Below are 25089 nucleotides of genomic sequence, written 5' to 3'. Positions count from 1 at the left end.
ACAACACTGGAAACAACACGTATTGGTGACAATGTGGAGAAAGGGTAACACTGGTGCACTGTTGATGGGAAAGAAAACTGGTGCAGCCACTCTGGAAAACACTATGGAGTTTCCATAAAAAATTAAAAATTGAGCAACCCTATAGTCCAGCAGTTGTACTACCAGGCACTTACTCAAAGAATACAAAATAACTGATTTAAAGGAACACATGCACCCTAATATTTATAGCAGCATTATCAACAATAGCCAAGTTATAGAAAGAGCCCAAATGGTCACTGATTAATGAATAGAAAAGAAGAGGTGGTATATATACACAATGGAATATTATTCAGCCATCATAAAGAATGCAATCTTGCGATATGCAAAGACATAGATGGAACTAGAGAGTATTGTATTAAGTGAGATAAGTTAGTCAGAGAAAGATAAATACCACAATTTCACCCATATATATAATTTAAGAAACAAAATAAACAGTCATGGGGGAAAGAGAGAGGAAAACCAAAACCAGACTCTTAACTATAGAGAACAAACTGATGGTTTTCAGGGGGGTGTTAGGTAGGGAGATGGATTAAATAGGTAATGGGGATTAAGGAGTACATTTGTGATGAGCACTGGGTATTGTATGTAAGTGTTGAATCACTAAATTCTATACCTGGAACTAATATTACACTGTATATCAACCAACTTGATTTTAAATAAAAACAAAACTAAACACACAGAGGTGATTTTTTTTTGTAAAAAATTTTTTGAGAGAGAGAAAGATAGAACAGGGGAGGAGAAGAGGTGATAGAGAAAGAGAATCTTCTTATTAAAAAAACTCCACACAGTGTGGATTCTGATGGGGGTGGCGGGTTTGATCTCATGACTGAGATCATGACCTGAGCCAAAATCAAGAGTTGGACACTTAACTGTCAGAGTCACCACGCACCCTAACACTTTTCATATTATAGACAAGACTTTGGCATCAACAAAGAAAAAGAATGAAAGTAAAAATTATGTATTAAAATGAAATAAAGCTACAGAGGCAAAGATTAAATTTATATTTGAATATTACGTAAAAAGGATTTTTCTAAAATAAATGTTTTTTTCTGGAAAAATATAAATAATCCAAGTTATTTTAAATAGTGGAACCATATAGGTCCTCTCTTTGAAATTTTCTATACCCGTTCTCTTCTTTGCCTGTTAAATTCTTATTTTCTGTTGAACACCAAACTCAAAAGTCATTTTTCTTACAAATCTTCTTTTTTATGATCAGCCCCTTATGTCTTCCAGTTGGGCACCACCCAATGAAAGTGTGGCTTGTTTTTATTGCTTCCCTTCAGAATCCTGAGTATGAGCCTCTCGATAGTACTCACTATATTGCTTTGTAAATTTGATCTCCTATTTGTCCCTTTCACTGTGGGATTTTTGTAGGCAGGGAGTGCCCATTATTTCTCTTTATATCAACCACATATTACACAACAAAGAGTTCAATGTAAATGAAATTAAGTCATTTAAGAGAGGATCAATTAATTGTAAGAAGGGAAGAATTTCAGGTTTTTATAGACTAGAAGAAGCCTGTCAAAAGGAGGCATTAAAGATATGGGAGAAGGCACTTGGTAGAGAATCTTCTTAGAGGAGAGCCAAAGAGATGCAGTACAGAGTTTGAGTCCAACACTCAAAAGAGGGAAAAGCCAAAGATAAAGATAAAGGCTTGCTGGATGAAGATGAGGAATGTTACTGGTATTTCACCTAGATAATTGTGATATTCTTTAAGAAGTCAGAAAGAATGCATGCATCCCTGTTTATTGTAGCATCATTTACAATTGCTACCTTATGAAAGCAGCCCAAGTGTCCATCAATACATGAATGGATAAAGAAGATATTATATATATACATATATGATAGAATATTATTCAGCCATAAAAAGAATGAAATCTTGCCATTTGCAATGACATGGATGAAGCTAGAGAGTATAATGCTAAGTGAAATAAGCCAGTCAGCAAAAGACAAATACCATATGATTTCACTCATGTGGAATTTGAGAAACAGAAAAAAATGAACAAAGGGAAAAATGAGAGAAAGAGAGAGAGACATACAAATCAAAAACCAGACTTTTAACCACATAGAGAATAAGCTGATTGTTATACAGAGGGGAGATGCATGAAATAGGTGAAGGGGATTAAGAGTACACTTATCTTGGTGAATACTGAGTAATATATGGAATTGTTGAATCACTATATTGTATACCTAAAACTAACATAACACTGTATGTTAACTATAAAGGAATTAATTAATAAAAATCAGAAGGAAGGTCACATTCCAAACATGGGAGAAGGAGCCAGGAAATTTAGCAAAGGTATTGGACAGAGCATAACAGAGTGTCTTCACATAACAGGTGAAGAGTTGTCTGGAGGGTTGTCTGACTTTCTATTTATGTTCAGTGGAGATCCTCAGCTGGTAAAGGGGCTTCCTCAACATGGAAGAGAGAGGAGGGCTGAGTGCAGATATCATGGAAGGAGAGATGAGAGTCCCAGCTCCACAGATGGCCCATTGTATTGGTGCTGGTCAAGGGACAGAGGGAGATGGCAGAGGTGGGCACAAAGTATGCAATGAAAATGCCTTTTCTCAGGAGAAATGCCAAAACATAATTTTCTCAAATTCTTTCTCTTTTGCTTGCTAAAAAGATGGTAGATACACATCATAAGCTTGAATGCATGAAAAGGAAACCACCCAAACTAAAATATATTCTGATGGGAAAAAAGGCAAATTATTAGAATTTCATCCTCAGATGCCTTTTTCTTCCCAAGCTTTGCCTCTTCACTTTGATGCTTTGTTCCTTGCCATGATTTCTACACTGTTCCTCTGTCATCCTTTCAAGTCTTTAGCCACGTGAATTCTGCTGCTGGCAGCTAGTCACCAAAGCAACTTGACGGGGAGAGCTCTGAAGACACCAGGAGACCCTTTCCTCCGTTGGACACTCCTTATTTCTTCTGTAGCTCTCCTTCCAGATCATCACTTTCTACCCATCCACGAACTCCTCTCTCTGGGAAATACAGTGAAGGGCCTTTATTTCTAAGACGCAGGAAGCTCCTTCTGCCTTTCTTGATGAAGAGGATTAGCTAACTGTCACCTGGAGAGATCTAAGAGATGAGGCATGCAGCTGTTCAAATTTCAAATGAAGGGTGAGGATGAGAAAGAAATTCCTGTCTTGGGGCCCTTGTATGACTTGAAGACAGGTTAAAGAGCTGAAGATCATGGCTCTGAAGGTACCCATGGTCTACAGAAAGTGGGGCAAGCTGTGTACCCCCGTGATAAGCTTCCATGATTCTGTAGAAGCAGAAGTCATTCTACTGAGAAACATTCATTACCTTTGTAAGTAAGGCAACATAAAAATGGCTTTTGATTAAGATCTATAGTAGTGGTGTGTTATAAACCTTTTGAAAACGAAAATAAAGAGGAAGAATGGTTTCAGTCTAAAACTGAAGTAGGAGACTTCATTAGCAAACATTTCCTTTTGTAAACCGGGTCTCTCTTCAGTGTGTAGAGCTTTGTTCTCAGTGCAGTGCCTGACCTCCATAGAAAATGGCATGGTTCTGGGACAGCTTGTTTCCCAGCAATCTGTAAGTTTTTGTTCCTTGGAGTATTGTATGTCATCACAGTTGCATTTTTAACCTAATACTGAATACATCAAATTCAGCATTTGTCTGGGCCTCCATTTGACATTTTGCATCTTGATTTGTGCTTTGACATTCAGGTGTTTTTGTCTTCTGTAACAGAATGTGATGGTTGGAGCCAGAATGGATTGAAAATAATCCCAGAGGGAAATGAAAGCATAATGGGATGCTGGTTTTTGAGCAAATATGCTATTCCTAAGTCTTTTGGTGAAGGTACTGGTTTTCTGAGAGGCTTGGGAAGCAAGACAAATGGATCTTCTGGGAAATGAAACTGCTCTTGGTAAATGTGGAGCATAAATGTGTATATTCAGAGAACTGCGGGCAGTAACAGGAAGTCATTACTGCCCTCACTTCAAATAAATCTCTTTTCAATGGACAGTGAGTGAAGCATTATAACACCAATCAAGTTAACAATACTCCCACAGGAAATAGCAGCAGGGGCTCACTTCAAGAAGGAACATGCCAGTTTTAGAAGTTTCGACAGAGCTGCCCATCCTTATCTTTACCCATCAGATACTCAGGTGTGTAGCCACTGCTGTCAGTGCCACCATCAAATTGCCAATGAATACCTTCATCATTTGTCTTGACTCTAACATTAGAGTATTCTTTGTATGTATGTGTGACTTCCAAAATCTATAAGAAAAGGTCACCTTGATGAGCTTGCTCACCTGACCTGGGGGAGATGTATGCAGATGGTGGCAGAACCCCTGCCCATCTGCCTTAACCTCTTTTCTCTACAAATCCCTCACTCCAGCATATCTTCTGTGAAAGCTCCATGTAGAGCCAGCATCCCTTGCATCAACTCAAGGTCACAAACCTACCTTTTCAAATGCTTTCTCCAGATATTGTGAGCCACGTAGAGCTGTGTTGGACTACACAGCCCCTAGTCAGTTTGGCACAATTGAGTCTTGAAATGTGGCAAGTGAAAGTAAGGTGTTCTGTGAATGGAAAGCCCACACTGGATTTCAAAGATTTAGTATAAAAAATCAATGTAAATATTCCATTAAAATTTTATGTTGATTATATGTTAAAATAATATTTTGGATATTTTGGATTAAATAAAATATATTATTAAATTTATTTTCACTGGTTTCTTTTTACTTTTTTAAAATATGTGGTACTAGAAATTTGTAATTACATTGTGGCTCACAGTATATTTCTATTGGCTAGTGGTCTGGGACTACCTTGCATTTTGAGTCGGAGCTGACAAGAAGATGACAAGTTTCTTCACCTTTCCAGGAAAGAGTGTCTTTTTCTATTATAGGGGGTGGCAACATTTTTTTGTAAGGGTTCAGATATAAATCTTTCAGGCTTTATGGACTACATAGTCTCTGTTGCAACACTCAAATGTACTTTGGTGTGGCAGCCATAGCTACCCTAGATGGTAGAACATCCATTGATGATAAGTAAATGAATGGGAGAGAATGTGTTACGATAAGTCTTTATTTACAAAAACAGGCAGTGGGTCAGTATTGGCCTGGGGGCTGTAGTTTTATTGTTTCTTGATCTATAAAAAGGAGTGATTTACCTAGGCCAATTCTCTGGACTATAAAAGCACATTTTTCATTAATAGAATCCTTACTGTATACATGTTTATGGGTTCAGGGATCTTATGGTACATGCAAATATCTTTGTATTATTTTTTGTTGGCATGTTATATAACACAACTAGCAGATGATAAGGTAGAATCTAAAATATTAGAACTGACCTCTGATGTAAATTCCCTTCTCTTTTTTTTCTGTCTCTTCCTCCCTCCCTCCTCTCATCTTTGCCTCCCTCCCTTCCCCCTTTCCTTTCCCTCACCTCTGTCTTTCTTACCTGTCTTTCTGACTCTATCTCTGTCTGTCTCTCTCTGTTTCTGCTTTTGTCTCTGTCTTTCTTCCCGCTGGTTGGCTGGAGTTTGTACCCTGTGATGTTAGGAGACTGTAGGTGGTATTAGGATAGGCTTAGGTTGAACCATTCTCCTGAGGCTCAGTGAATATTAAAATGTCTCCCTTGTAGTCCTGGACATCTTTTCTGAGGCTTACTGTCTTGTTAAATGGACACAAAGGGATCTCTTGTCAATCTCTGCTCTGGTGACTCATTATGTGATCAGATACTGGTCTAAGGGATTTATAGGGGTGAACTCATAATTCTCATAACAACCTCAGTAAGTAGGTATCACTATTACCCCCATTTCAAAGATGAAGAAATTCAGTATGGAGATGTTTAATACTTTTGCAACATCATGAAGCTGGACAAGATCAGAGCCCTTAGCTAATATGTTGTGGTGGGAATGCATGTAGATTTTGAAGCCAGAAAAATATGTCAAAACAGCATCTGCATCTTAGTGGCGGCAATTCTGTCAAATTCTTTAATATATTTAAGCTTCAGTTTCTTCTTCTATAAGATAGGGATAATATGTATGACCTGCCTTATTGTGTTTGGAAAATGTCAACATCTGTATTCTCAACATCAGGCCCTTCGCATATATTAGATGTTCAATAAGCCACTTATTTCTGAGTGCTATATTGTCATTGTATGGTTTACCTATTCCACAGTGAAGCCTAGTGATTAAAAGCATACACTCTAGAGTTAGACTGAGGGAGTTTGAATGTCTGTCCACAGCACAGCAGATCAACCAAGCAACTTGAAGAAGTCTGCTTCCTTTTCCAAATCCTGTCTGTACAGTGAATATGATTATATCAGTCTCAATGGGTGATGTGAGCAATTGATGAGGTCAACTGTTTAAGGATTTCCATAATGTCTAGACACTGCATGAACAATTGTTTTCCTGATGGAGTCTGAATGTTTGCACCAACCTCTAGATGATGCTCCTTCTCAAGATTGGTGCCATCCTTGAGACAACAGTAACCATATATGATGCTGAGAACACAGCAAAACCATCTACAAGGAACCTCCTTTGGGCTTGGACTCCCCAAGAATAAAGAATAAGGTCTTATTTTTGTGGACTCTAGCCTTTGGCAAAGCAGATTTGCTTCTGGAACATAGTTAGGTGTCCTAGCACCCAGGTCGAAGTATTCAGCATCTTACTTGACACTGACTCCGTTCCATACAATCTGTCACAGTGTAAGGGAGGTTTTGCATTTGTATGAAAGCTTGTGATAATGTCTATGATGTCTGGAATTGACCAGATACAGTTCTTGGGGTGCATTTCTCCAGAATTATATTATCAGGACTGACCTATTGCAAACATATTCAGCTATTTTTTAAAAAGTTTACAAATCTCAAATTTAGATTATTTTATTGAAATCTGTTGTTTCGGTTTTCTGTTTTGTAAAAGAAATGTGGCCAGAATAGAAGCTACTACCTTCTTGAAATGCCCAATTCTGGTCTAGAATTTAAAGAGCTATTGTTAGCTCTTCCTGACGAATAGACCCTGTAATTATTACATTATGCCCTACTTCACCCCTCGTTACTGCCTTTACTTTAAAGTCCAGTTTGTCTGATACTAGTAAAGCTACTCCAGTTTCGTTTGACTTATAGTAGCATGATAGATATTTCTCCATCCCCTTACTTTCAATCTGAAGGTGTCTTCAGGTCTAAAATGAGTTTCTTATAGACAGCAAATAGATGGATTTTGTTTTTCTTATCCATTCTGCTACCCTATGTCTTTTGATTGGGGCATTTAGTCCATTTACATTCAGTGTTATTATTGAAAAATATGGGTTTAGAGTCATTGTGTCTTTTGTAGGATTCATGCTTGTGGTGGTGTCTCTGTTACCTTGCGCTCTTTGGAACATTTCCCTCATAGCGTCCCCCTCAGGATTTCTTGTAAGGCTGGCTTAGTGGTGACGAATTCTTTCCATTTTGTGTTTATTTGGAAAGACTTTTATCTCTCCTTCTATTCTGAATGACAGGCTTGCTGGATAGAGGAATCTTGGCTGCATATTTTTTCTGTTCATCACATTGAAGATTTCCTGCCATTCCTTTCTAGCCTACCAAGTTTCAGTAGATAGGTCTGTCACCACTCTGATAGGTCTCCCTTTGTATGTTAGGGCCCTTTTCTCCCTAGTTGGTTTCAACAGTCTCTCATTGTCCTTATATTTTGCCAGTTTCACTATGATATGTCATGCAGAAGATCAATTCAAGTTATGTCTGAGGGGAGTTCTCTGTGCCTCTCGGATTTCAATGTCTGTTTCCTTCCACAGACTGGGGAAGTTCTCTGGTATAATTTGTTTAAGGACTCCTTCAGCGCCTTTCCGTCTCTCTTCGTCTTCTGGAATTTCTTTGATACGGATATTGTTCTGTTTGATTGTATCACTGTGCTCTCGAACTCTCCTTTCGTGTTCCTGGATCAGTGTATCTCTCTTTTTCTCAGTTTCCTCTTTTTCTATAATTGTGTCTTCTAAATAACTTATTCTCCTTTCTGTTTCTTTCATCTGTGCATTGGACACCTCCATTTTGTTATGCATCTCATTTATAGCATTTTTTTAATTCATCACAACTATTTTTAAGCTCCGTAGTCTATGTAGCAATAGTTTCTCTGATGTCTTACATGCCTTTTTCAAGCCCAGCGATTAATTTCATGACTATTATTCTAAATTCCTGTTCAGTCATGTTGTTTATATCTGTTTGGAGCGGTGCGTTAGCTGTCATTTCTTCCTGGAATTTCTTTAGAGGAGAGTTCTTCCGTTTCATCATTTTGGTTAACTTTCTATCTCTTGTTAGTTTTAAAAGCTTGTTATGCCCTCCACACCTGCGAGTGCTGCTGTAACAAAGATGGCTCTATGACTGTCCAGGACCTGTCCGTTCAAGAAGTGTTCTTTGAATGGTATCTCTTGGTCTTCTTGTTGAGACATAGGTAATTTTATTTCCCTACTCGTAGTGGTATTTGGGACTCCCCAATTATAAATGTCTATGCACCAAATACGGGAGAAGCTAATTACATAAACCAATCATGCAAAAAAAACAATCTTATGGGTAAGAATGTGCTAATAGCAGGGGACTTTAATACTCCACTTCCAGCAATGGATAGATCAACTAGACAGAAAACCACTAAACAATGGAATTGAATGATACATTGGACCAGATGGATTTGACATATATATTTACAACTCTACATCCTGAGGCCATGGAATTCACTTTCTTCTCAAGTGTGTATGGCACATTCTACAAGATAATCGCATACTACAACATAAAGCAGCCCTCAATAAATACAAAAGAATCGAGATCATGCAATGCACACTTTCAGATCACAATGCTATGAAACTTGAAATCAATCACAAGAAGAAGTCTGGAAAACCTCTAAAAACATGGAGGTTAAAGAACACCCCACTAAAGAACGAATGGGCCAATCAGGCAATTAAAGAAGAAATTTAAAAATATATGGAGACAAATGAAAATGAGAATACGACAATCCAGAATCTATGCAATGCAGCAAAGACAGTCCTAAGAAGAAAGTACATTGTACTCCAGGCCTATTTCAAGAAATTAGAAAAAGTTCAAGTGCAAAATCTAACTGCACACCTAAAGGAACTAGAAGGAAAGCAACAAGATCACCCCAAACCCAGCAGAAGAAGAGAAATAATAAATATCAGGGCAGAAATAAACAATATAGAATCCAAAAAAAACAAAACAGTTAAACAGATCAATGAAAGCAAGAATTGGTTTTTTGAGAAAATAAACAAAATTGATAAACCTCCAGCAGGCTTATTAAAAAGAAAAGAGAGAGCACCAAAATAGACAAAATCATGAATGAAAATGGATTTCTTACAACCACCCCTCAGAAATACAAACAATTATCAGGGAATACTATGAAAAATTATATGCCAACAATTTGGACAACTTAGAAGAAATGGACAAATTCCTAAACACACACTCACTACCAAAATTCTCATGGTAAGAGATAGAAAACCTGAAAAGACCCATAACTAGGGAAAAAAATGAAACAGTTATAAAAAATCTCCCAACAAATATGAGTCCTGGGCCAGATGGCTTCCCTGGGGAGTTCTACCGACATGTAAAACAGAATTAATACCCATTCTTCTCAAACTAGTCAAAAAAATAGAAATCGAAGGAAAACTTCTGGACTCATTTTACAAAGCCAGGGTCAGTTCGATTCCCAAGCCAGACAGAGACCCAGCAAAAAAAGAGAACTACAGTCCAATATCCTTGATGAATACGGATACAAAAGTCCTCAACAAGGTACTTGCAAATCGAATCCAACAGCACATAAAAAGAATTATCCACGATGAACAAGTGGGATTCAATCCTGGGTTACAGAGGTGGTTCAATATTCACAAATCAATGTGATATATTACATCAACAAAAGAAAAGATAAAAACCATATGATTTTGTCGATAGATGCAGAAAAAGCATTTGATAAGATATAGCATCCTTCTTAATAAAGACCCTCGAGAAAGTTGGGATAGAAGGAACTTACTTAAACATCATAAAAGCCATCTATGAGAAGACTTCAGCTAACATCATCCTTATTGGGGAAAAACTGAGAACTTTCCCCCTGAGATCAGGAACACGACAGGGATGAGTTGGAAGTTGGAAGTGCTAGATATCCTAGCATCAGCAATCAGAAAACAAAAGAAAATGAAAGGCATTAGAATTGGTAAAGAAGAAGTCAGACCTTCACTTTTTGCAGATGGCATGATACTCTACATAGAAAACCTGGCAGATTCCACCAGAAGCCTACTAGTCTGATGCATGAAGTCAGCAAAGTTGTAGGGTACAAAATCAATGTACAGAAATCAGTTTCATTTTTATACACCAACAATGAAGCAACAGAAAGAGAAATCAAGAAATTGATCCCATTCACAAATGCACAAAAAAATTTAAACTACCTAGGAATAAACCTAACCAAAAATACTGATGGGTGTGGGGGGAAGGGGGGAGATGTGGATGGAGGAGGGCACTTGTGAGGATGAGCACTGGGTGTTATACGGAAACCAACTTGACAATAAACTATTTGTAAAAAATAAAAATAAAAAATAAAAATAAATTTAAAAAACCTAACCAAAAATATAAGAGATCTGTGTGATGTAAACTATAGAAAACTTATGAAGTAAATGGAAGAAGACAAAAAGAAATGGAAAAACATTCCAAGCTAATGGATCCGAAGTATAAATACTGTTAAAATGTCATTACTACCCAAAGCTTTCTACACATTCAATGCAATCCCAATCAAAATTACACCAGCATTCTTCTCAAAACTAGAACAAACTATCTTAAAATTTGTATGGAACCACTAAAGACCCTGAATGGCCCAACTAATATTGAAGAAGAAAACCAAAATGGGAAGCATCCATCCCAGACTTAACCTCTACTAGAAAGCTGTCTTCATCAAGACAGTATGGTATTGGCACAAAAACAGACACATAGACCAATTGAATACAATAGAGAACTCAGAATTGGACCCACAAATGTATGGCCAACTAATCTTTGACAAAGAAGAAAAGAGTATCCAATGGAAAAACAGACAGCCTATGTAACAGATGGTGCTGGGAAAACCGGATAGTAACATGCAGAAGAATGAAACTAGATCATTTTGTCACACCACACATAAAAATAAACTCAAAATGATGAGGGACCTGTGTGTGAGACAGGAAACCATCAAAACCCTAGAGGGAAACAGCCTCCTTGATCTCAAACGCTGCAATTTCTTACTTGACACATCCCCAAAGGCAAGGGAATCAAGAGCAAAAATGAACTCCTGGGACCTCATCAAGATAAAAAGCTTCTGCACGGCAAAGGAAACAGCCAATAAAACTAATAGGCAACCGACCGAATGGGAAAAGATTGTTGCAAATGACATAACAGATAAACGGCTAGTATCCAAAATCTATAAGGAACTCATCAAACTCCACACCCGAAAAACTGATAATCCAGTGAAGAAAGTGGTAGAAGAAATGAACAGACACTTCTCCAAAGAGGACATCCAGATGGCCAACAGACACATGAAATGATGCTCAGCATTCCTCATCATCAGAAAATACAAATCAACAATGAGAGACGCTTGAATGCTGAGTACAAACTGAGGGCTGATGGGGGTTGGGGGAAGGGGAAGTGAGGTGATGGGAATGGAGGAGGACACTTGTGGGGATAAGCACTGGGTGTTATATGGAAACCAACATGACAATAAACTATTTTTTGTGGGAGCCCGACAGTGACCACAAGAAAGCGTGGTTAGGGACGCGGGGATGTGCCTGCACACTGGGCTCCCTGCCTGGGCAAAGCATGCCTGCAAACAGGATGCTCTGCCAGGAGGCCTGCACACAATATCCAAGTTTAATGGTCCGCTCGCAAATGAGAGAACATGCCCTCCTTAGAAGTAAGGAGAAGGCTGGAATTGTGAGCAGGCCTCTTAGTAAACATGTTGTGGTCCCTTCCTCCCTTTGCTCCCCCCTGTCCTTGAAATGTGTTTGGCTACTTGCCCTTAATTGGTGAAGGAATGCATCTTGTAGATTTCAGTTTGTATCCAGTTACCGGGGTATAAAATAAACCGCAAGAGGGGCTTGCGTAGAATTGTTCCTCCGGCCGGAGTTGTGTCTGTGTCTGTCTTTTGTGTGTGTCTTGTCCTTTGTGTCATTTCGTCTGCAACAATTTTTTTTAAAAAAAGAAAATACAAATTAAAACCACACTGAGATACCATCTCATGCCAGTCAGAGTGGCTAAAATGAACAAGTCAGGAAACTATAGATGCTGGTGAGAATGTGTAGAAACGGGCACCCTCCTACACTGTTGGTGGGAATGTAAAATGGTGGAGCCTCTCTGGAAAACAGTATGGAGGTTCCTCAAAAAATTAAAAATTGAACTCCTCTATGACCCGGCAGTAGCACTGCTAGGAATTTACCCAAGGGATACATGAGTGCTGATGCATAGGAGCGCATGTACCCCAATGTTCATAGCAGCACTCTCAACAATAATGAAAACATGGGAAGAGCCTAGGTGTCCATCAACAGACGAATGGATCAAGATGTGTTTTATCTATACAATGGAATACTACATGGCAATGAGAAACAATGAAATCTGGTCATGTGTAGCAACAAGGAGGGACCTTGAGGGTCTTATGCTGAGCGAAATAAGTCAGGCAGAGAAGGACAGATACCATATGTTTGCACGTATAGGTGGATTAGGAGGAACTTAACGGAGGACCATGGGGGATGAAGAAGGGGAAAAATAGTTGGGGAGAGAGAGGGAGGCAAACCCTGAGAGACTCTTGAATGCCGAGAACAAACTGAGGGCTGATGAGGGTGGGGGAGAGGGAAAGGGGGGTGATGCGCATGTAGGAGAACCCTTGTAGGGATGAGTACTGGGTTTTATATGGAAACCATACTGACAATAAACTATTAAAAAATAACAATATTTGTTGTCCATAAAAAGTAAATAAGGAACTATTTCACTTGTGGATGCAATTTCTGTGTTTAAGTTACAGCTTCGTAGAAAGAGCCTTGCTGTGGCTCTTTCTGAGTAGCCACTCCCCATGCTCATGGTCAAGGGAAGGAAGGATGTTGTAATCATTACTATCATTACCACACACTGGACTCTTGCCAGTGAGTTTTTAAACCTTTTGGGGATTAAAATTTTAATCTTTGCAGTGACTTCCCTAAATGGCAATGAAGCACGAAGTAATGGCTTCAAAGCATGAATTCTAAATGTGATATGGGAATTGATTGGGATTTGTTAGACAGAAGAGGAACTTGTGGGAACACAAATACATTGTGGGAGGAATATAATGAGGGAAACTTTCATCATTTCATGACTTCTTTTGTATTTGTACATACCTATACTTACATCTTCCACTTCACTAAATACAGAAGAAATCCCCATTCTTTCCTCTTCCCTTCCTAAGACAAGAGATTATTTTCCACTCCTACCTCTGAAGCTCTCTTCAGTTTTAAGTGTTAGTAACTTCAGGAGTCTAAGGGAATATGACCTTTCTAGGAAACCAGTTTTCTCAGAAGGACAATTGGAAGATGATGCAGGGACTTAAAAAATGGTCCACTTACATGACATTGACAGTTGTTAAGTGTCATTATCAAGACTAACATTTTAATGTTAGAGTTGAAATATTTGAGGCTATAAAATGTCAATGAAAATTTGCAAAAATTGTATGAAGCTCTCAATAAAATGCCATATGCATGCAGGCATCCATCCATATCATCTAGGCTAAAACCAAGTGTTCAATTTCTAGAAATAAGAAATAAATAGACTTTGTGGATACACAAAGCTTCTAAGTATGACAAATATAATAATGTAATGACATATGTAATAATGAGTCTAGAAGTCACAGTACTTGCCAGGCACCAGACACCAAAATCCACTTCTCTTTGTGTTTCAGGTTGGGCTTCCCAATGATGGTTGTCTCCTGCACAGTTGGGATGTGCTACCTCCTTGTTGCTCATGTTGTGATGGGATGGAATTAATAGATATACATCGTTTGAAGACTTAAGGGAAACTTGACTCATCACCAACATCAGTAGAAAACTGCCCCAAGACCACTCTTGGGAGAAGAAAAGGTGCTTACCATTGGGGTGCTCTGGGGTGCAAATCTTTGTCATCCATAATCATTCAGGTGGATGCTAGAAAATTATGGGAAATGCAAGATAATTTACTAAAGATTCCACTACAAGAAAATATGTATATTTCAAAACACATCTTGCTATGCTCTCTAATAAAAGACACAAATACAGTATTCTACCCTAAATGGCTTGTACTGTTTTACTGTCAGTTTCCTGAGGTCCTCTAGAGTTTTTTCGTATAATCACTTTCCATGTTATAAAATAATCTCCATCTCTGAATATGTACTCTTACTGAGAAAAAGAAGACAGTTTGTAAGGAAACATTTTATGCATTACAAAATAAACTGTAACTTGACAAAAGATTTTGAGTTTGCTAGTCTCCTAGTTTTTTAGTAGTTTATACAATAAAATGTTATGTATCATTCACTTATGTTTTTCTCTGAAGTTTTTAAGTCATCAATTACAACTGCAGAAATTTGACTTATAAGATGGTCATAAGTGCTTTTAAAATAATATTTTACAATCTAACAGCCTAGAATAATAAACAAGTTTTGAAGGTGGTACATGCTATTTTCACTGATTACAGAAAAGTGTGGTTGTTGCACCCAGCTGTACACGCACACCCCACAGGACTTTACTGGTTCCATCAATGTTTATTAAATGCTGGAATGCTTTTTTTTGTTTGTTTTGTTTTTGTTTTTGTTTTTGTTTTTGGAGTGTTACGTGTGAGACAAGGCTAGTGAGTGAGAGCAAAGAGCAAGAGAGGGCTAATGCTTCAGCTGAGGTCTCTTATGCTCTGCTTAGGCAAAACCATAGCTAAACCCTGGACAACTGACCTCTCCTTCAGTTTTTTTTTGTCTACTGAAGCAATTTCAAGCATCTGATTGCTTGAAATGAAGTTGTTTACTCGGGACTCTTCTCAAGTACTAGTTGTATGAAGCATCTGATTTCAAAAGGCTTAAGATCCCCAGGGCACTAAGTACTGAAAAGTAGACCTTTATAGTTATATTTCTGTCCCTGACACCCTCAGGATGAATGTGCCCTTTCTACAGTTTAGAATCTACGATTGGTAAATGGCAACCTGTTTCCTCTCTGGGAGAGTTTCTGAGAATATGCCCTTTGGATTAAATCTTTGAATTCATTGACAGCAAAGGTGACATGAAGCTCCAGTTTGTTTTAAAATCTGGTCTTGGTCACAGAAAATGCTGTGTGCACCTGACTCAGTGCTCCAGAGGAGCTCCTACCCCTGACTTTCCAGGGAAAGAGCCATGACAGCTGTCCTAGCTCTAGTCCCTTTCCCCACTGCCTTACTGATACCTAGATGTCCCCAAACTCTTTCACCAAAAGTCACTGTCTTCTCTTCTCCTGCATATCTTCATGCCTGGTGGTGATGGTGGTGCCTTCCTTGTGCCTGGCTGCTGGTCTAACTCATGGCTCTTCTCTGATCCTTCAGCGTCTACTCCCACATGGTGCCACAGTCTCCATCTCTTCACCTCCCACCTCTCCTCATTGATGCCACCCTCAGTCCTCAGTCACTCCTTCTTATTCTTAAATACCTTCAGCTCCTGACTTATTTCTTCCTCTCCCCTTTATTCCCTTACGTTCTCAGCATTCCCCATTTGGCATTCAAGCCTCATTACATCTAAACGTGGCCCTGGTAATTGCCTCTTGAATTATTTATCTCACATGTCTCTCCCTTTGTCACCTACTCCAGATCACCACCTAAACACGTCTCCCCCCCGCCCCCCCGCCACTGATGGCTCCAATTCATCAGCCTCTCCCCTTTTCTAACTTCCCACATCAGTTCTGTCCTAGCTCAGTTTTCTACTTCTGCTCTTGAATTTAAAACTTCTTTTAAATAAACTGCCACTCCTCTGCCTTTTTGGCCCTGTGTCTAACAGTGATGAGATAATTCAAAAGTTAAGATGACCGGTTTCACTTAAAATATAGATCACAAGCATCAAATAGGCACTCAATGCTGTCTGGCTCATTTCCTGTATTTCCCTAGTGCAGCATTCAGAGTCCTGACTGGAAACACATGGATCCTCAAATTGGGTAACTCAGAGGGAATTTAACCAGTATGATATAGTTCTTCAGACTAGTCAGAAGGTGAGAGAAGGGAAGAGCAGAATCCAGAAATGCAGGGATCTAGATGGCAAGGGATCCCTGACAGAAGCTGTGATCTTCTATAGATGGTTACAGCTAGCAAGAGTCACTTTGCAGGCTGTGGGAATTACTTTGATTTCACTCTCTTTCTTCCCTGTAATTTCCAATGCTCTTCCCATTGGCTAAAGCCAGAAAAACCCAGAGGAAGAGAGGAACTGTTGATGTTTACATAGGTCAGTTCCTGTGGACACAGAGTAGGACAAATAGCATGGAACAGTGGGTTTGGAGGAGCAGATGGAAAGTGCACTCCTCCATCCACCATTTTTGCTCTTTAGCAGATGAGAGGTTCACATCTACAATAAAGGAGACATTAAAAGTTCCATCAGCTTTCCTATCATCAGGAGTCAATGCAAGTTTGTCCATACTCCAACCTGATACTGTCTCCAGAATTAATAGATAATCCAATGCTTATTAAACTCTGTTTTACCATGATAGGAAAAGACAACATTAAAGGGACAAACTGTATATTCACTAAAAATATTGAACCACCACAGATGTTATCCCTATAGAAGCTGCTGTTCTGATACTTCATGCATGAACTGCTCAACATCACCAGGACCATGAGGAGAATGCTTTTACAGTCTGAATTCACCATGAAAATCAAGATGAAAATCTGTTTGCTCTTCTGCCACATATGAGGATTCTGAACTTAGGAGTTGTGTATTACCTTTGACAGATATCTCACACCAGATATATTCCCAAGGCCACATGTAGGCATGAATGGAGAAGGAGATGGCAAAGCAGCAGACACAGCTACCATAGGAATCTGAGCAACTTTCTTCTGGAATTTATGTGTGCCGTCCAGACACACTTGGGTCCAGTTTCCTAACTACCACATAATGGAAGACCAACTTTATAGGTCAGTTGGTCAGATGGCACTTGGCTTATGATGCACAGGTCAACTTGCCTGGTCACACTGTTTCCAACAATCAGGTCCTCAATCTGTACCAGGGACCAGTGGCATCCAGGAGTTGGCCTTAGTGGAGATAAGTAGTCAGAATGGCAAGGCATGGACTTTATCCAAATCCTCAGGGTGTATACTCTGATTCTCCCATTGAGGTTTGCCAACACCTCCCCTCTATGTGCTGTGGCATTAAAGAAGGCCCACATTGCAAGGCAGCTTGCACTACAACCTGACCTTGTGGAAGAGCTTCTGCTTGCTTCCATCCTCCTCAAACCATGCAGCCTCATTAGGGTTACAGCAGCTTCTCCAATCTGTTATATGTTGCTTATAACATCAAAGGAAGACCAAGAAGAATTGTATTTTGTTTTTTCTATGAATGTTATTAGTGTAACAATTTGTCTTTCAATTTGCAAGGTACTTTTGAGTCATCAATTGGTGCTAATCTCTGCCATTTCTAGCAGGATGTTGTATTTCTTTCATTTTACTATTTTGGTATGGAATGGGGAAACTTTCTAACATAATAAGGAACAAACTTGGAGATTCTGAGAGTTATTTGACATACTCATCCCAGGACTCATTCTGCAGCTGGGAAAATAGCCATGATTCCACAGGATCAACTATTGTATGTACTTAGCTCAAGAATGCATCCCCCACTTGGCCTCCATAGGCCTCTACTTTTTCTAGTGAATCAGAGGGCATTTTGGGTCACTGACAATCGCCGAAAATTAGCACCTAAGGATGGAGATATAAGTTTCTTTTTACTCTTTACTAGAGGTAACTATGAACATAGATTTGATGCTTTTGCTCAACCTCATATAATCAAATTCTCTCCCATCATTACCCCCAGCGGGGGTCCTGGGTCCTTGTGTCATTGTCACCACCATGCCTTATTGAGTTGGTGCATGGAGTAGATTAAATAAATATGTCAGGCAGTGGCAAGTTCTGGGAAGAAAAATGCAGCCAGAATTCTAGATAAGATGATTGGGGATGGGACATCTGAGTAGAGCCATAAAGTAAGACCAGCTGTAGAGGGGTCTGGAGAAAGGGAGCGCAGTAGAGTGCTCAGGAAGTGAGATCCCCAAGGCAGGAACATGCTGGGTGTTATTGTACTAGCAGAGTGAGCTAGGGGAAGAGGAACCCAGGCTCTGGCCTTGCAGGACAGTGGGCCAAGAGGAAGGCGTTAGATATTTGTTCACTAGAAGAAAAAGGTAGATAGATAAATGCAGGATGTTGAAAGGAGGAGTTCACATCTTAGCTGTCCTAGAAACATGCTGCTGTCTCCTTTTCTGCCTCGAAGTCAAGAGCCAGGAAAATAAGGAGATTGATTTTATTTAGGTTACTGTAATGGAGAGAATGTCCCAATTCCAAAAAGCAGAATGTCTTAAAAGGATGGGTTTGCTGTTTTTAGTGGAGACTAAATAAGCTACACATGGGGTAATTTGCAGTAGGGGTTGCTTTTCTTTGTAGTCAGTGTCAAAAGTAGTAATTAGTAAAAGTTTACTGTGTACACACCAAGAAGACAGTTTGCACACCTGAAACACTCTAAAACATGGACGGAGTCTCAGAGGTTAACCGTTTTAGGACAGCTTGTATAGTGAGCAGACAGTGACTGTCTATTCTTCACAATGCTTGGTTATTATACTAGAGTTTTCTTAAATGATAGGGATTTGGTTACTGGTTACCTCATAACAATATTTGGAAGCTGTTTAAGATTTGCTTATGATTTCCAGAAACATACATAAGAAATAATCCAGATCAAGTTAGTCTTATAAAAAAAGCTAAATTAAGCTCACTGCATCACCTATGGGGTGGATTCACCAAGGAGAACTCAACACACAAGGTGCTGATTCAAATGATGCCTTTCTCAGAGGGAGAATAAATTTGGCAAGATCAGTATCTGCAGTGTGTGCTGGTGGTCTCCCATGCCAGTGGGTCTCTCCAGATAACTGATGCAGGGTGATGGGTTGCATGCTCCCCTCTCCTGCTGCAGGCAAAGACTCCGTTCCCTTCCTGCAGGGGCCAGATATACCAATGGGCTGACCAGGTGCAATGTGATATAAACACTTAAGCAGAGAACTTCACCCATACTCTTATGGGGTTGGAGTCACCAAGGAAAACTCAACACACACAGAGCTGGCTGGAATAATGCCTTACTGGAAAAAAAACAAAAACAGACTTGGCAAGATCAGCATTCATTCTAGAACAGGGAAGATTTTTCCTAATTAAGGAAGGAGAATCTGGAGTCAGTAATAACTTGGCTCCTGGCCTCCATTTGGGGCCCCGGGGACAGAGGGAGGCAATGACTCCCTTCCAGGGGACGGGACACTATGGTTGCTTCCCCAATAGGATCTTGAAAGACAATCAAAAAGAGACTGTGCAAACCCACAGTAGAACTCATGAGAAGCAAATCCTTTTTGTCTGCCCCTCTCCCTGTCACTGTCACTGATGTGGCTCTTAGGTTCTCTTCCCCCACATCTAGCCCATTCCATATAATTTACTTCCAGTCTTTCTGGATTTATCTTCTGCCTCCTGCCAGTCTTCATTTTCAGTGTAAAATGCCGATAATCCTGTTTTACTTCCTTTAAATTTTGCAGTTCTTTTCCACACCTTATTTTAAGTGATTTATCAATTTATTAAAAGACCACTTTCTCCCTCTCTGGTGGTTCCTCTCTCAGCAATGCAAACAGGGTGGGGTGGAAAGAGGACTAGATCTAATCACTGTTTTTAGTATTTTTTGCACTCCACCACTTACACTTGCCTTTTTTCAGCACGAAGGGAGACTAGAATAAGGCAGATGTTACTAGGTGAACAAGCTTGGCCAGCTCTGGGGGACTGGCCTTTCACTGACCTTCAGTCACTTTCTACACTGTTTTATGGATGCTAGAGTGGTAGGAAATCAATGAAAACTTTTATGGGCAAAATGGATTTTAGAGGAAGCATTTGTGAAAAAGGAAGCAGCTGGTAAAAGATCAAAAGCAGAGACACCACCAGTGTGAAGGTGGTAAGACAGTACACTCAGCAGTCTAGCTGAAGAAAAAAAGCTGAGGAGTTTGAAGGGGAGCAGGGGTTGCTGGTGTGGGCACTGAATCTTGCTGAGAGCAAAGGAAAGCCAGCCTCCTTTCCCTGCTTTGGTCAGTGGATTAATTTACCAGGCGCCATCAGGACATAATTCATGCCTGAAGAACAAACATTTTTGATGTTGTTGTTTTTATTTCTTGAGAGAGAGCGAGAGCAAGAGCGAGAGAGCGCAGAAAAGGAGACTCTGTGTTGTCAGCACAGAGCCCTTCATAGTACCCAATCTCACGAATCATGAGTTTACGACCTGAGCTGAAACAGAATTGGCTGCTAACCAATTGAGCCAACCAGGGGCCCCAAAAGGGTTTTTGATTGGAATCTACTTGCTTATGGTGATGGGACTCCTGGCCTTCACCCTGCAGACAGCAAGCTTTCAGCTGCTCAACTTAACAATTCATAGCCCACTGGACATGGCGCTTGTAGACCTGACATAAGCAAACATCTGTGACATGATCAGTCTTGTATCCGGGGTGTCTGGACCCATTATTGATGCTCTGGAATAAGTTTCATGGAAAGATAAGAGAGATCAAATGCTGAAACTCTTACCTAAGGCTGTCAGAAGGCTCTCTGGCCTGGTGTTCAGAAACAGGGAGTGAGGACAATTGATAAGCATGTTATTTCTTTGGGTATAGCTGATGTTTCTCAGGGCAGTGTGAAGTCAACTGGAATAAAGGCTGTTCCTGCCCCTTTCTTGGGAACACAGCAGAATGTCAGTTTCTCTGCTTAGTCTCTGCAGCAAGGAATAGCTCCATCTCCTGTCACATGCCCCTCCTAAACCATCCAGACTGGGCACCTGTGTCCTCTCGATTGCCTTTTGTCAGCCATGGGCAGTGTCAACGCGCTCCCTTCACAGGCATGCAGCAGGAAGAAACTGAACAGAGGGGATAAGCAAGAGTGTAACCTTGATGACATGTGACACTGTGAGTGAATTAAAAACCAGCTTTCCAATTAAGTGCCTAATCTAATACAGAAGAAAGAGGGGGCAACCAGCCCATGCCTCCAGGAATCTCATGAAACATTACGTTTCATAGCTTTCTTCTCAGCTCAGTCTCTCCCTGAGGCACCCCATGTGCTCACAGGCTCTATAATACCAACAGACTCCTCAGACAGCTTTGCATGTGGCCAGACCTCAACAAAAATGTTTGTGGATTAATACATCACTGCAGAGTCTATTATATGTAGAAGGAGAATCTTAGATGTATGAAATAATTCTTTTCGTGACAAGCCAGCTTCGAGCTCTGCTCTCTGCTCTGCATTCCAAAGTCAGTCCTCTCCCCGTTTTTGCCCAAGTTTCTTTTGCAGACAGTAGCAGAAAACCTTAAAGGTAATGTGGCCGGTTCTGCATCACCCATGTAAATCTTATTGGCTTCAGCCATCTCAACTGCACTCCTTTCCTTCTCTCAGGGTCCAGAACTCTTGAAGTGGGAGGGAACCAGCACTTGTCTCCATCCCACACATCCCTAACCCCACCCCCTATTCCTTCACCTGTCACATGCATAGTCAGGGCTAGTCGTGTCTGGCTTTGAGACAAAAGTTTTGGACACTGACCCTTCCCCAGGCATGTTCTTTGCTCCACAGCTTCCTAGCTACTTTGCACATTTGTCAGCATTGTGCTTTAGAACAGTTAAGAATGCCATTTAAGGGGTGCCTGGGTGGCTCAGTCGGCTAAGCGTCTGACTTCGGCTCACATCATGATCTCATGGTTTGTGGGTTCGAGCCCCGCGTTGGGCTCTGTGCTGACAGCTAGCTCAGAGCCTGGAGCCTGCTTCTGGTTGTGTCTCCCTCTCTCTTTGACCCTCCCTTGCTCACGCTGCCTCTCTCTTTCTCAGAAATAAATAAAACATTATTTTTTTTTAAAAAAAATTCTATTTAAGTAGCAATCTGCAGCAAGAAAGGTTGGTACCTTCCATTTCTATCACTTTGTTTTTGCTAAGCCCTGCTCACACCTGTCCCCTATTATCCTGAGCTATACTAGAAGACAGAAAATGGGTTCTATTTGCACATCTCCCAAACCTAGCACTGTGCTCTTCATCTAATGGGGGTATGTGATGGTGAAATGAAACATCACCTGCCTGCAAACAATGGCATAGCTTCAACAGCCCAGATAAGTCTCCAATTCTATTAAAAACATCATTTTTAGCAAAAAGAAAATCTATAAGAGGAAGCTTAAATCTTTGCTGAAATGTTCTGCCCTTGGAAAAGTCAGTTTGGTTTAGACACTGCTACTGTGGTTCTGAGCTGTTCCACGTGATGATAAATGTTTATCCTGTAACAATAATGAAATATATGCTTTTCAAAACAATTTTTATAAGACATTTAAATAAAAGTAATTTGACATAATTCATAGTGATGATGCTAAACTTCTCCTGAATCTGTGGTCCTAGAAGCAAGGCAAGTTAAGAAATCTCATTCCCTCCGTGTTCCCAGAAGTGACTTACAGAAAAACAAAACAAAACAAAAACAACCCTCTATGCACCCATGTGACTTAGGTAAAATACAGATGTTCTCCTTTGTTTATCTAGAATAAGGCCAGAGGCTCCAAATTTCCCTTAATTGCCTCATAAATGCTTAGCTGAATTGGTTGTCCCCACTCACCAATCTGGACAAAATCCTTTTTCCCCAGACCCCTCAATTTGGGCCCACCCATGAGCATTGCAACACAGAGGAACCCTCCTTAACACCTGCCTGGGGACATTTTCTGCTACATTGTAGGATAATATCACCCTATCCCTGCCCTCTATGTTTTTGTAGCTGTGTTCACCTCTCCCTATAACAAAACGTCTCTTTCTGCCTGACCTTTGAGAGACTTGCAGATCTGACAGTCACAGTGTTCCTGTTATTGCACTAACCCAATCTTTCTATAGCAAAGTCATTTAACCCTAATTGCAACAATCCTTTAAATAAAGTGTCTCCTTACCTAGGTGTGAGTTGCTTTTTTATGGGACAATAGAAATTGTGTATGTTGTATACGGTATTCTCCATTTCAAAAGGACAACTAGTGAGTGATTATTTTGTTTATAATCTAAAATAGAGAATTTTTGTCTTGGTGAGGGTGAGAGTCTTTAGACATGAATAGGTATGAGATAAAGGCTGTGCTGTAAATAATGCAGGGCTGGAAACCTTCACTTCTCACTCCTATCCTGTCCTGAGAATGCCCTTTGGTCGTCAGTGGCCTGTTTCCTCCATGAAGTTATGTGACTTGATGAACTCTAGGAGGTTCCCACAGGTCCTCTGCCCTGAGGTTCCTAGTGGGGATGAATGAAGAAAAACAACCCTTTTCAGGAAATTGGAGACCCTATGGAATGGGGTAAGAGCTTGTTTTTGACTTGCTGACTACAGAGGCTTCTTCAGTCTGGTGTCAAAGCACATTGTTGAGGGCAGAGAGCAAAGGGTACACTTAACCTGGAAGGAAGATGGATCACTGAAGTTTTTCACAAACACCTACTCTGCCAAGCTTGGCCATACTCAAGAGGAAGGCTTGAGTTTCTTCAGGTAGGGTCTGAATTAATCTGTTGGTTCCATTCATCATGATTAAATATTTGGTAAGCACCTTTGTCCTGTTTGTTCTCTCCGTAGGCTGTGGGCCTAGAAAACAAGGACCATGTAAAACTCAACTTTGCATTTCCTGCATGCAGTGAAAGACTTAGTTCATAGTTGTTGTTAAATATATTTTTGTTGACTCAGTTAGATCAAATTATCTACCATCTCTCCTTTCTCCTGGTGGAGAAAGTAGCAAGATAGAAGCCTGACTAATATCATGTGAGAAGAGAGGACCAGTTGTAAAAGTGGGTCCCCTTGGATATTCTTTATCTTCCTTCTAGTGGCGATGGTGAGGAAGGTGGCTGCTGTTTGTACACTGGAAGAGTAGATATGGAGACTGGAATCTGGGAGGGATGTGGAGCTGGAACTCCTTATCCTTTCCTGTCTGGTACTCAAAAACATTCGAGTTAGCCCTGCTGGAAACAGGCATGAATCACACCCAAGCACAGGGTTGGACACAGTGTTCAGTAAATTCTACCCTTACTTGTCTTTTGTTCTACATAACACGCTGAAAAAAAATGTGTGGACACAGCAAATTGGGTGGTGTGAATCATGTTAATAAAAACAGGTCTGAATAGAAATTCTGTCTATGGGAGGGGGCAAGATGGCAGAGAATTAAGGAGCTCTGTACTTGCACTCGCACCCATACATCACATGGAAAAGACCTGAAGCCATTGGAAACCTTACAAAACCTGAGAGACTGGGAGAAAAAAGGACGCAGAATTCCTGAGAAAGCCTTCTAACGGCTATCTCAAGAAACAAGTCAGAGCACACAAGGTGGAGAGTCCCAAATATCACTACGAATAGGAAAATAGAATAACCAAGGTCCCAACAAGAGAGACCAAGAGATACCATTCAAAAAACATTCTCTGAAAGGATAGGCCCTGGACAGTCAAAGAGTCTTCTTGGATATAACAGTGCTCATAGATACAGAGAGCATAAAAGGTCTTTAAAACCAACAAGTGCCGGAAAGCTAACTAAAATGACGAAACGAAAGAGCTCTCCTCCAAAGAAACTCCAAGAAGAAATGACAGCTAATGAACTGCTCAAAACAGATATCAGCAGCATCACTGTACAAGATTTTAGACTAATAATGGTAAAATTAATAGTTGGGCTTAAAAAAAACATAGGGGACATCAAAGAAACTATGGCGACAGACAAAATGGAAAATAAAAATAGGCATGAAGAATTAAAAAATGCGATAAATGAGATACATAATAAATTAGAGGCCTCCAATGCACGGATTGAAGAGGCAGAAAGGAGAATAAGTGAT

The 25089-nt window shown here is 40.1% G+C and overlaps 1 protein-coding gene across 1 annotated transcript in view; it reads left to right on the top strand.

Annotated features, from left to right (window-relative positions):
- The window catches only part of LOC120225189 (P protein-like), a 199918-nt gene extending 185491 nt beyond the window's left edge, over window positions 1–14427 (top strand). The window contains exon 6 of the mRNA XM_039223450.1: window positions 13951–14427. Within this exon, the coding sequence (XP_039079381.1) occupies window positions 13951–14035 (85 nt within the window). The 3' untranslated portion in view covers window positions 14036–14427. The remainder of the gene's footprint in view (window positions 1–13950) is intronic.
- Window positions 14428–25089: the final 10662 nt, after the last annotated feature.

This window comes from Hyaena hyaena, unplaced genomic scaffold, assembly GCF_003009895.1.
Source record: "Hyaena hyaena isolate Hyena2069 unplaced genomic scaffold, ASM300989v1 scaffold_1375, whole genome shotgun sequence".
NCBI lineage: Eukaryota > Metazoa > Chordata > Mammalia > Carnivora > Hyaenidae > Hyaena > Hyaena hyaena.
The sequence above is the reverse complement of the archived record's forward strand: the minus strand, read 5'-3'. Positions and strand labels throughout refer to the sequence as shown.